Source organism: Denticeps clupeoides, chromosome 15, assembly GCF_900700375.1.
Source record: "Denticeps clupeoides chromosome 15, fDenClu1.1, whole genome shotgun sequence".
NCBI lineage: Eukaryota > Metazoa > Chordata > Actinopteri > Clupeiformes > Denticipitidae > Denticeps > Denticeps clupeoides.
In genome coordinates this window covers 18,779,810-18,792,629 of record NC_041721.1, presented here as the reverse complement: position 1 = coordinate 18,792,629, position 12,820 = coordinate 18,779,810, and the positions used below count along the sequence as shown (strand labels likewise).

General features: G+C 43.0%; 1 protein-coding gene across 3 annotated transcripts; it reads right to left on the bottom strand.

Moving 5' to 3' along the window:
• Positions 1-256: 256 nt before the first annotated feature.
• Positions 257-11,222, bottom strand: podxl (podocalyxin-like). Of its 3 annotated transcripts, none has more exons than XM_028954916.1 (9): positions 11,086-11,222; positions 6,346-6,744; positions 6,231-6,269; positions 5,927-6,069; positions 5,271-5,306; positions 4,807-4,921; positions 2,608-2,666; positions 2,246-2,362; positions 257-1,747 (listed from the first exon to the last, which is right to left on the bottom strand). In XM_028954916.1, exons 1-9 carry the CDS (start codon positions 11,114-11,116, stop codon positions 1,580-1,582), a joined length of 1,107 nt encoding a protein of 368 aa, XP_028810749.1. In that variant the 5' UTR covers positions 11,117-11,222; the 3' UTR covers positions 257-1,579. The 3 variants fall into 3 exon arrangements, with proteins under 3 accessions (XP_028810749.1, XP_028810751.1, XP_028810750.1); XM_028954918.1 differs by having other exon boundaries at positions 257-1,744; XM_028954917.1 differs by having other exon boundaries at positions 5,927-6,066.
• Between the last annotated feature and the right edge of the window lie 1,598 nt (positions 11,223-12,820).

Genomic DNA, 12,820 nt, shown 5'->3' with positions numbered 1-12,820 from the left:
TTTTTAGTCTCAATGATGGAGCATCAGGAATGCAAGCTACACCCCTCCTGCTTATTAATATTCACACATCTTGTTTCTAGAATAAAAATGACAAATCTGAAATTAACGCAAATTTTAACCCACGCTCTTTAGAAAAACCTGAACCTGATTGTGGTAGGTTTGGAGTGAAGGTTGGGGCTGGCTATCCTTCAGGAGCAAGAACAAGGAACTCCTGTTCCTGCCAGTTTATGAGACAGAGAAGACCACTAAGACAATCCAGCAATTAAAAAACAGATTTATTGTAGGCATAAAAAAATCCACCCTTATCAATTTTAAAATGACTGACAGGAGTGGTTCCAGTGTGTCAGACCCCTGCTGTTTGCGTCCTTCAGCAAACCAACTAACACAGCTATAGACACACAAATAACTACAGCTGAACTTTGGTAGAAAAATATCAGACATATCCAGGATGATCAATCCAAATCTGAAGTCAGATTTTTTTTTATCGTTCTAGACATTATGAATATGAAAAAAAAATTGTGTTCACTTATTTACAAAAACATACAAAACCAACAAATACCATAAAACAGCATTACATCCAAGAAAACTGTATCATGCTATGGGTTCTGCTGATTGCAGCTCGCCAACCAGCCACAACACAGCAGGAGAAATGCATTTCATGGTTTTGGCTGGCAAACCTGCTCACATTTGAGACTTAGGATCACTTCTTCGGACTGGATAGTTCAGTCAATTGTCAAATTCTCAACATATTTTTCCACAAATTAACAACATTTCAATACAATGAGAATGCCGAATAACTGTACGCCATCTTGATGATCGGCGGCAGGCTTGCAGCAGACGATGCAAGACAGGAACTGGCATTCACTGAGTTCTGTGTTCTGAGTAAACTGTTCATTCTCAAGGCTGATTACCTTTAAGCCTATAGATTATACAGTATAATACAATTGTAGATAAATAGAATCAACTTGTGGTATTTAACAGGATGTGACAGCTGATTTGATGCTGGCCTCTAGCTGATGGCTGGTGGCTTTCTGACAGCTTCCAACAGCTGGAGCACATGGCAATGAGAATATAGACTCGGTGTACAGCATCAGACATAATGTGCAATTAACAATTTCAATATCTTGTGTGTAAGTGTGAGCACCTAAATATGACCTGACTCACAATTAAATCCTCATAATAAATAAAGAGAAAATCTGTTCTACAGTGTCTGTAACTTTACTGGAGATCTAAGTGATAAAAACAGAGGACCTGTGAACCAGTAGGTTGAGGACTTCCCAAGACCTGAGAGGATCCGCATCCAGTAATAAGCAGTTAACGTGGTACGTCCCGATCAGAAAGGATCCCCAGCCACTCCGCATCTTTTTCCTGTTCCACACATTACTCACATATCCCGAAATGGCCAGGAGCTGGAACTGTGCAAAGGTGGGTGTAACAGTGTATAAGCTTTTAATTACAGGTTCACACACTTTTCAGTGACATCATTGCTGATTTATGACATTTGTTTATGTAAATGTTGTGCAAGTGTGTGTGTGTGTGTGTGTGTGTCTGTGTGTGTGTGTGTGTATGCTTTATGTGCCTACAAGTGTGTGTCCTCCTCATCCGGGAGGCTGTCATACGGGACAATCCAGCTGTCATTAAACTCATTGAAGACCTTCTTCTCCTCCTGTAGGCCCTCCATCACCTCTAGTGTGGGGTTGTCATGGTAACCATTCTCCACTGTCTGCAGCTCCTCAGTCAGCTGCTGCTATAGGGGACAGAATTTGTTAGTGTTAGTGTCTGTGTGGTGGGGGCATTATTGTTTTTTATTGGTTATTGTTTGAAATCTGATGATCGTATCAATGCCAGCAATATACTGTTTTTTTTACTGGTTTTATCATATTTGGGAAATGGAGTTATGAAACTATTTGCGATAACATGACTCAGAGGGCTTTTTCCAGGTTCCAGGGACATAATCGAGATTCTTAAGACACCCAATCATAACTGCAGCCTTCATGACCATTCCCACATTTCCATTTTACAACATGCCACCAGCAGGGCATCACAACAGCTCAGAACAAACTGAAATGAAGTAACATGACTGGTCCCCTTCATCAAGGTAATGGTTAAATGCAGAGACCACTGGGTGATGTGCTGTGGGTGTCACTTTCATATTCATGGCTCCATTCAGCAACACTACAGAATATAACCAGCTACTGACGGAGGTTGTGTGTGTGTGTGTGTGTGTGTGTGTGTGTGTGTGTACCTGGTTCTTTTTGTAGCTCCTGCCATGGCAGTATGCATAGAGAGCAAAACCAATGATGATGAGGAGGAGTGCGACACATGGCAACAGGATTGCAATGAGGGTGGTGTTATAAGGTGACTGCACAAACACACAGAATACAAAAAGAAGCTGAACCCCACTCAAAGCGCATACACTGTAAAAAAAAGTCCAACACACAACACTTCCAGTGACAGACATCTTAAAGCACTAATGTAAGTCGCTGTGGATAAGAGCAGCTGCCAAATGCTGTGAATGTAAATGTACAGATAATCTACATCCTACCCTCCAACCTTGCCACACCCACCCACCCACACACACACACAAACACACATGCACACACATACCTGCGAGCCACTGACATCATTGAGCTCGTTGTAGAGCTTCTTCACCACGCCTCGGTCAACTGCAGCAAGAAACAGCAGGTAGTGTCAGTGCTCTGGCCTTAAATCTGTGTGTATATCATATCATAATGCAATTGAGTCAACTGTCCAAACCTGTCCAGGAATGCCTAAATTGCATTTAGGTCCCCACTGGGGAAAATGCTTATTAACTCAATTAAACTATTTTCAAAGTGGTTATATATCTTTGCTTGCTAGCGTAAGGTCCAATTGAACCGGCAACCTTCTGGTTGCTTCCTAAACCGCTAGGCAACCATTGCCCCTTGAAGAAGGCCCAGATGAAACGAACTACCCATTATTCATGTACATTTGGAGAATGTATTTGACCTGAGCAAACCCCACAATTAGGGTGTGGCACTTAATGCCAGATTGAAAATAGTACCAGTGGACGTAATGTTCTGAGAAAAACCTTGTTACATAGCAGTACTTATATACAGTCAAATGAAACAGTTTGGGAATCCTTCTCAGTCTGCATAATACTTTACTCCACTTTTACCAAAGAACATGTTTCCTTGGAACATCGGGTAAGACACTCGCCTATGAACCAGAGGACCACAAAGTCACATGTTCAAACCCCACTTACTACCCCACTTACTACTGAGCAAGACTCTTAACCCTGAGGGTCTCCAGGGGGACTGTCCCTGTCACTACTGATAGTAAGTCACTCTGGATAAGGGCATCTCATAAATGCTGTAAATGTTTTCCACAACATTTTTTGTGAAACATTATTTTAAATTAAATTAATAACTGGCTGTGTGTGTGTGTGTCTAATTATGACTAAATATATTAAAAGTGGCCAGTTGCAAATTGTGATTCATTTTGATTCTCCTCTGAAGAATCAAATGAATCACGTTCAAAAGAATAAGCGTTGCATGGAATCCTCAACGCAACGCTTAAAAGATCTGAGAAAAAAGGTTTCTCAGTGTCAAGATACAAAAAGCTCTCAGAGGTTTAAATGGTCAGAATATAATCAGGAAATTACACAGGAAATTACAGAGCTGCTGTTAAACCCAGCCTGGCAAGCCAAGAAAAATACTGGAGGATTATTGTGGTTACTGACACCACACAGTTACAAAGACCTGCAAGAACATCTTGCTGCAGATGGTGTAGCTGTAGATCATTCTACATTTCAGCACAGACAACATCTGTATGACAGGGTGATGAGAAAGAGGCCGTTTCTGCTCTCATACCACAAAAAGAGTCACTTGTTGTATGCACATGTTAAGCCAGATTCATTTTATAACAAAGTTATGAGAGAAAAGTTAATAGACTTATGAGAGAAAATTAAGTTACTTGGTCATAACAGAAACAGCTTTGCTGTTGGGACGATTTGAAGCAGGCTGTACAGGCTCAGCAGCAATTCTGTATGGAAGAATGGTTTGCAGGAGCTTGAGAAGGTGAGCACCTGCATACAGAATCCAGACACTCATCGAAGAATCTAAGAGGCGTCTAAAGGCTCTTATCTTTACAAAAGAAGTCTGTAAATTTATAGTGTAAATTCTCTGTTGGGGTGCCTACATGTACACCTGTCTAATATGATGCGAAGCTGCTTGTTGATTGAATGTAAAAATTAGCACAAATGTGTTTTTTAGTTCTGTCATGAGAGACTCTGAAGAACCAGTGGGAAGTGATACTGCTTCCTTTTTGCACCAAACATTGTGGTTGGTGAGTGGTGTTGATGACGTAATTTCCACAAATGCCCCCTTAACTTCAATGGGCCGCTCTCCTCCTCGTCCCACCCCTCTCCTGCCTTATTAGCATTTAAAGCTACAGACACTGAAACGGCGTGTTCTGGAGAAATCTCATTGTGGGACTGAATCTGAAAAAGTGGCTGTTATTCTGCACCAAGGCTGAATTTCGGAAAGAGAGTTCAGACATAGTATTAGGGGCCACATAGACCAACATAAAAGCAACTTAATGTCAGTGCTGAAATACTACTTTCCATAAGGCTTTACATTTATTAAGTTGTTGCTTTGAAAAATATATAAAAAAGAAATACTGATTCATATGACTGATATTACAATATATTACACTATGTCCTGTGTGTGTTTGTGTGTGTGTGTGTGTGTGTGTGTGTGTGTGTGTGTGTGTGTGTGTGTGTGTGTGTGTGTGTGTGTGTGTGTGTGTGTGTGTGTGTGTGTGCACCTTCTCCGTGGGTCAGCACTCTACTCGAGCTGCCTGCTGTGTTGCTTGGCAGGTAACATACTGCAGTTTGGTTCATGGTCTTCAGAATTTTACAGAGCTGAGTTACCAGCACACCCTGCAGAAATGAAAGCATTTAACAGGCAGAACCAGCAGCTTAACTCATCAACACTTCTACATGTTTGTCCAAGAAATTCCACCATGAAATTTAAATGTGTGTACCAAATGTATCTTTGTAAAATGAACAACCATAATCAGGCAACAAATCCATTACGGACATGATATACTTCTTCCCAACATGTTTATGTTCCTTTTGGGAAAAAGTGAGAGTGCAGTGGGCAGAAAGTCAGTGTTTATGGTGTGTGTGTTATGAATCTCATGTATTTTTTTGTAGTAAATGTTCTACTGTATGCATATGAGTAAAAAGTGGCATTATAGAAAGACTGAATTGGTAGTTTACTACTGACCTCGACCTCAATGCCTTCATGGTTAAAACAAATTTCCTATAAAATAGAAGAAAATTGATCATCTGACTGGACAGGATGGCTGCAGATCACTGTGTAATCAAGCTGATACAGCTTCTCTTTAAATATCATTTAAAGCAGCTTTTTACAAAGTTTATGGTCACAATGTCACATGGCCAGCTGCTTAGGATCAGAGATTGATTACATAATCACAGACTATAAGTGAACATTTCTCATTCACAAGCATAAAATTTATGAGGTGGGCTGGTAGTTGCCTTGTTAACCAGAAGAGCACAAAGACCCAGGTTCAAGCCCCACTTACTACCATTGTGTCCCTGAGCAAGACACTTAACCCTGTGTGTCTCCAGGGGGACTGTCAGTGTAACTAATGATTTTAAGACGCTCTGGATATGTAAATAAGCAGATTTCAGATGAATCTGTACCTCACACATCAGGTATTGAGGCGGATTACGCTGAAACCTGGAATTTTGCACACAGAACAAAGTAATCCTGGCATTACATTTCAACTTCCAGGACAACTTACATTCACTAGCACCCTGGTGACAACTGGTGCAACTGGTACTAACACATCATTAATCACCATCAACCTCAGAATCCCTTTTCCACAACCTCTTACTCCCACAGGCAGTTTCTCTTACAATCGTGTCTTTAGTCGTCACAGACACAGAAGGTTGTGGGGTTGTTGTGGGCTGCTCCGTTGGGGCCGTGCTCAAGGTTCCAGTGTCTGGGGTCTGGGAGGTCTTGTGTGTCTCCACTTTTGCTGATATTGTGGATCCACCTGCTAGAGAAGAATTTGGCAAAGTTGTAAGATTCTGGACCAAAATTTTAGAAATCAAAGGGATTTCTTTCTTCATCTTGAAGTGTTAGTGAATACTAAAAATGTGTGTGTGTGTGTGTGTGTGTGTGTGTGTGTGTGTGTGGGTTGGGGGGGTGGGCTCTGACCTGTGATTTCAGGAGTGTTGGCTCTTGTGTGTGTGGTTCCTGTTGACATAACGCATGTGTCAGTGCAACATTCACTACTTTATACACGCTACATGATCAAACATCAAACACAGACCTGGAGATGGCAGTGTGCTGCTGGCTTCTTTGGCAGTGGCAGTAGGGGCAGGGGTGGTGGCGGTGCTCCATGTCTCTGTATGGGGACTGGTGACGATGGAGGCTGGTGTTGCAGAGGGTTTTGTCTCTGTAGGAGCTTCTGTACTTTTACTGAAGGTAAGAATGCTGACATCAGTTGTTGTAGGGGCTAGGGTCGTCTTGGAGGTCATTTGGAGAGTTGTAGGAGCTGCTGATGTTGTAAATGAGGAACTTTTGGTTGCTGTGGTAATGGAGGGAACACTGATAGATGATGTCCCCGGTCTGGTCGTGGCAGCACTGGATCCTATAGGCGTAGTTGCATTAACAGAGCTGGTAGTAGCATTGGTGACTTCTGAAGTCTCGGCCATCTGGAGTAAAAAACCTGGAAAAGCAGATAGAAGAGACTCTTATGAGCTGCAACTGGTTCAGCTACACCTTGGGCGCCTTCACCCTCCGCCTACCCACGTCCATGTGCACGCACACATCACAAGTGCCATTCCAAACCAATTACAAACAGTGGGCTATGTGACCAGTCAGCATTGATGCAGATTTACACACAACCTGTCTCAAAAACATGTGTCATTGTGAGTTTGTCATTGTAGCCACTTTCTATTGTGTGCAACTGGATGTGCAATTACATCGCATATACGAGAAAGAATGACACAATTTAATTAATAATCTACAAAGAATACATTTTATGTACTAAAAATTTTAAATATGAACACTCAAGTATTGCAAAACTGCATATTTGGAGGATCATGACACAATCCTTCCAGTCCCAAAATATGCGGACAGGAAAGCATGGTCACAACAGAAACAGTGACAACGGTTCCTGTTTCCTTCATTCTGAAGCTGCTGTTTTTCATCACAGTGTGAGTGTGACTGCAAAAAGAATACAAAAAAGAAGTATTTATCTATTATAAGGCAGTATTCATAATATAGCACAAATCTTTTAATTTTTTTTATCTCAATATATTAAATTAATGTGTATATTATATGTATACACTATATATTAATGATCACAATAATACTAAAGCCATAAATCAGCAGAAGAGACGTAGTATGTCGGTGTGATGGACATGGCTGCCGTTCACCTGCTGGGTCACCAGAGGGCGCCAGGGCGACTTTGCCAACCTGCTACATCCACTCCAGAAACCACACACACTCGTCTACCCTGCTTACAGCCGGCTGCCTTCCTTTTTAACTACTCTTAGGGGGGTGCCACCTCAACTGTCCACGCCCCACGACCTCCTTCTACTATGGAGAAACCCCGAGGCCTGCTCACCTTCTCAAGCTCCTGCAAACCAGACGCTAATGCGCCCCATGTCCTTGTTTCTGATAATTCATTACATTTACATTTACAGCATTTATCAAACACCCTTTTCCAGAGCGACTTACAATCAGTAGTTACAGGGACAGTCCCCCCCTGGAGACACTCAGGGTTAAGTGTCTTTCTCAGGGACACAATGGTAGTAAGTTGAGTTTGAACCTGGGTCTTCTGGTTCATAGGTGAGTGTGTTACCCACTAGGCTACTACCACCCTATAATAAAAAATGTCATGTTTTTCTGATGTTTACAACATGGTATAACTACACTGTAACAATGTTATTTACTGGCGTCCAGCATAAGCACAGTGCGATGAGTGCAGGCCCCAATTACCTGTCCTGTTCTCCCTCCTTTGATATAATAATCATACAGTGCCTGTATTCCCTGTATGCTACTGCCTCTCCAACACTGCTAACTGTGAACTCTGCCCAGTGGGACACGATGCTGGGGGCCTTTCTGATCATGGCATTGAACATCAATAAACACCATGAAATAAGGGGCAATACATCACTAGAAGGAAACACACAGACACCCCGCTACCAGTGGGACAGCTACATTCTGGTAGTGTTCCTACCACACGGCTGCATGGTGGTGATCATTTTCTTTACAGCCAGGGTGCGTTTAGGTTGGCCGTGTCTGCTGATGCCGAGTTGTGTGGACTGTTCAACCACTGGAACGTGGACAGTCAGTTGTCATTGAATGGAAATCTCAATTCTTGCATGGCTTTAACAGCTTTAAAGGAGAAATACTTTTGAGTAATTTGAAGTTATTTTCATTATTTTTAGATATGACACAAAATGCAATGGAATTGACACACCTAGTCTAGAGGGATAGCAACAACAAATGAACAATAGACAGCCCCGAAGCCGGACCTCTTTGAGAACAGAACACGCTCTCCTACTTACACACACACACACACACACACACACACACACACACACACACACACAATAAGGCTTTCAGGTCCTTAGACTCTCATCTCATCACTCTCTCATCTCTCAGACACGTAGACAACATCAGGATGGAAAGAGGCAGTGAAAGGGTGTGTGTGTGTGTGTGAGTGAAAGAGATCCTTAATTATTCTATTTGCATTTCCATCACAAGCCACTTTTTTACAAGAACCAATGTGAGTAGAATTAGTGGGGCGTGGCACACATGGCTCCTATATACTCAGAGAGAGAGGTGGGTCTGTTTTTTCTACTCCTCGGTGACCCCTATTGACCCCGCCCATTAGAGGAAATCTGTTTTTCACCCAGAGACAGGATCATGGCTACACCCTTATCAGTGGAACATTCCCACAACACACACACACACCAACCCAACCTGCACCCCATCACAAACACCAACTAGCCATGGAAACACACACACACACACACCAGAACATTCTACCCGTTCCAAACATACATGGCAGGCACCTTTACATGCCCTCTGCTGCAAAGGCACAAAGGCTGTCACCAAATTATCTGAAATCAACGGCAGCGTCAACAGCGTGTCGGGGCGATACGCACCACTTCTTTTCCTCTGGATACCAGGCAAATAAAACAACTCTCTTCAGAGTGATATTGGCCATATCTAAATCCACCCCGGGTAGTAACTCTCAGAACACAGCACACAGAGTGATCTCAGCCACCGCCAACCAAATATCTAGACCACCTGATATTCACAACATGTTGCGTCGCTAAGATAACACAACACACTTTATAACCCTTTTTTTCAGTCGTGATTCATTACAGTCATATTAGTGAGCTAAACTGGCAATATATTGATAAAATACACTACCAGACAAAAGTTTGGATGCCCGTATATCTAGCCATTTTGTGGAATCCAATCCAAGACACATATTTAGTGAAGTATGTTTGATGAATCTTATTTTTCAGACTCGCCTCTTTTTACCCTCGTGGGGGCTTTGTTCACTAAGTAACTGTTCGTCTCATGAGCTGCTCCTTAACATGAGTGAAGAAAGTGGCCCTGTGGGCCAGACTGATATCAATGCAGAAACATGTCATCTCCAATCTCCGAAATCTGCACTTTTCAACTACACTAATGCTAAATAGAATATTCCTCCACGAAAGGCTCTAAACACATATTCTATATTCCTGGCATTTCAATTCCAATCACTACAGAACACACAGTACGACATGTCTTACTCTGCCAGCAGGGTCATACCTTTTCCCCACCTAATGTGAGTGTGTGCGTGTGTGCGTGTGTGTGTGTGAGGGAGAGAGGGAATAACTGGTACCAGGCTCCTGAGTGCTCCCTCCTGAGGAGTGAGAGGAGGAGGGCACTGATGCATCGCTGCAGGAATGTCTGATCCTCACTCCTCTACCCTCTCTTCTAAATGAATGAAAGACAGTCAGAGATGGAGGCCGAGGCTCATTCCACAGGACACACTTATTATCAGCAGTCGTATTACTTAAATGTGGTGTGTGCGTGCGTGTGTGCGTGTGTGCGTGTGTGTTGGATAGATGGAGCATGTCAGGCCCTCCCTGGGAACAGGGATGTTGACAAATCCCTTTCCTTTTCATTGTTCTCAAGATTCTCATGCCCCCACTGACATCCCAGCATCCACAAAAGCTTCAAAACCAGCAAAAAAACTGCATTCAAAATCCCGCTAGTGCTTCAAAGAAAAAGCATCACGTTTAATGTTTCTTTGGCACAGATGCTGGGTTGTGCGGGAATGTTCCGATGCAGCAGCAGTGGCAGTCGCGCCTCCGCCCCACTGCATGCTCCTGATCAGAAATATTCTTTCGGCCTGGGTCTGCGCTGGTTGTTCATAAATCATATTCGTGAGCATCGTCATGAAAAACATTGTGTGTGGTGTTGTGGGAAGGACCAGTACCCACCACAGCCACACCCTACAGTGGGAATACGTACAATCCAAATACAGCAATTATCTATTATATTACACAACATTTAAAAATGAGTTTCTCATTTCTAAAATGTATTTTTAAATTATATTTAATTATATTAATTATAATACATGTAATCATTATTCATTTCATTATGGTTCCTACTCTCTTCAAAAATTAAGACCTACAGCAAGATAAGAATAGAATAATTAAAAATAAACACAGAAACTTGCCTGTTACAATACAAACAAAAGTTTTAAAAAGTTACATGAAAAATGCACAATTATTTGGTGACTAAGGGACTCTGCTGAAGGAGGCAGGCACGTTAATTAAAAGACAACAGTCCTACTTCAGCAGAAAACTGAAGACTCCTTCACACACACGCACACACACACACACATACACACACACACACACACACACACACACACCGAAAGTGCATCACTACAGCACACGGGGTTTTCTACATAACCAAGTTTTTGAGACTCGGGACAGTCTCCTCATCCTCCTCCTCCTCCTCATCACCCCTTCATCCCCATGGAACTCACCCAGCAGCGGGACGAGGGAGCTGGGCCGCATTCTTCAGGAGATGGTGGATGTGTCCGGCCTGGAGCAGGAATGTCTTTGTCTGCGCGGCGCTGCGCGGCGCTCGGGACGTTTTAAGCGTCGTGACGCGCGCCCCCCGCGCGCCCCCGACGTCCCACTCCCACCAGCAACAGGCGCGAAGCGAGCACGAAGCGCGCAGCGCGGTCCCCTGCGCCGCGTTACCACGGCAACAGCGACGCGCACCGATTCTTTTTAAAAGAATCACGCACTACCTCCGTAAAAAGTGAACATTATCCGATGGTATATAATATGTTGCTCTCCACAGAAACAAAACGAATTCTGATTCTGATTCACATTCATTGCTCCTGAAGAGGGAACTATCCATCATTCCACCGCTTCCAAATGTTCATTTTGAGACATTTCAGACATGTATGTAGAAAATAATACATACAAAATTCAAACTATAGCAAGGAGTCAGAAATTGCAGAAAAAGATAACTAATAACTGAGTAAGTATGTGTGAAAGTGAAGTGATTGTCACACGTGATACACAGCAGCACAGCACACAGTGCACACAGTGAAATTTGTCCTCTGCATTTAACCCATCACCCTGAGTGAGCAGTGGGCAGCCATGACAGGCGCCCGGGGAGCAGTGTGTGGGGACGGTGCTTTGCTCAGTGGCACCTCAGTGGTACCTTGGCAGATCGGGATTTGAACCAGCAACCTTCTGATTACGGGGCCGCTTCCTTAACCACTAGGCCACCACTGCCCCTATGGGTTGCATATTACTGCACATTGCCTCAAAAGTATTTCACCACAATGATGAATGTGTAGTATAGTGGATGTTGTATAGTGAAAATAGTGCAATTATGCCATATACAGATATTGCACAGTATTCATGTGCAAAATAAATATTGCATATCTGGAGGACAGAAGTAAGTAAGTCCGGGGGTTTGACTGTGCAGTCAGTGCATGTATGAGTTTAAAGTGGCTTTTGAGAAGAAACTGTTCTTGAGTCAGTTTGTCCTTGTTGTGATGCACCTGATGGCAACAGGTCAAGCGGATAAAGGCCCGGGTGGGAGCATCTTTCATGATGATTTTTATTCGGCCGAGGAATCAGTAGGTGTCTATCAGGGAGGGGAGAGGGCAGCCAATGATTACTGCTCTCTGAAGCCTCTTCCGGTCTGCCATGGTGCAGCTGCCGTATACCATAATGTAATACAGTACGTCAGCACACTCTCAATGGACGAGCAGTAGAAGATCAGTGGCGGGTTGGAATTAATAATTATACAACACTAAATCCTATATTACACATAAGGTTCTGTCAAAAACACACAGATTTTACAAAAAGAGTAGAAACAATCCCCATAAAATCCAGCAAAATCCCAGAAGGACTGATCCCGGAAGGTGTGAGTGAATGATTCCAGTAATGCTGAATTATGCTTGATCTTTGACCTTATGTCCTACACAACCTTGTAAACAGTGATGGAGACTGAAGGAATCCTTGATGACTCCTCACCTTTCACAGGCACAAGAACGTTCATGAACGTTCCAGTCAAATGTTGAGCAGATGCTGTACCACCCTGAGATGGAACTGGCCAGCGCACTCTCCATGCTTCATCTTGATCGAGGAAACAAATGCCCCTTCTAATTAAACAAATATGGAAGGGACAACGCAGAAGATAAGCAGTCAGGTTTTGATAGGCTATAGGGAAAATATGGTGTAAATGGTATATAG

What these genes read in the sequence shown, in the direction of transcription:
- podxl (XM_028954916.1), bottom strand. Translation starts at nt 11,116, where the DNA reads ATGCGGCCCAGCTCCCTCGTCCCGCTGCTGG. An exon ending in ATGAAGGCATTGAGGTCGAG is followed by an intron (nt 4,922 to 5,270) that starts GTCAGTAGTAAA and finishes TCATTTCTGCAG; the next exon opens with GGTGTGCTGGTAACTCAGCT. An exon ending in AGTGCTGACCCACGGAGAAG is followed by an intron (nt 2,667 to 4,806) that starts GTGCACACACAC and finishes TTCTTGCTGCAG; the next exon opens with TTGACCGAGGCGTGGTGAAG.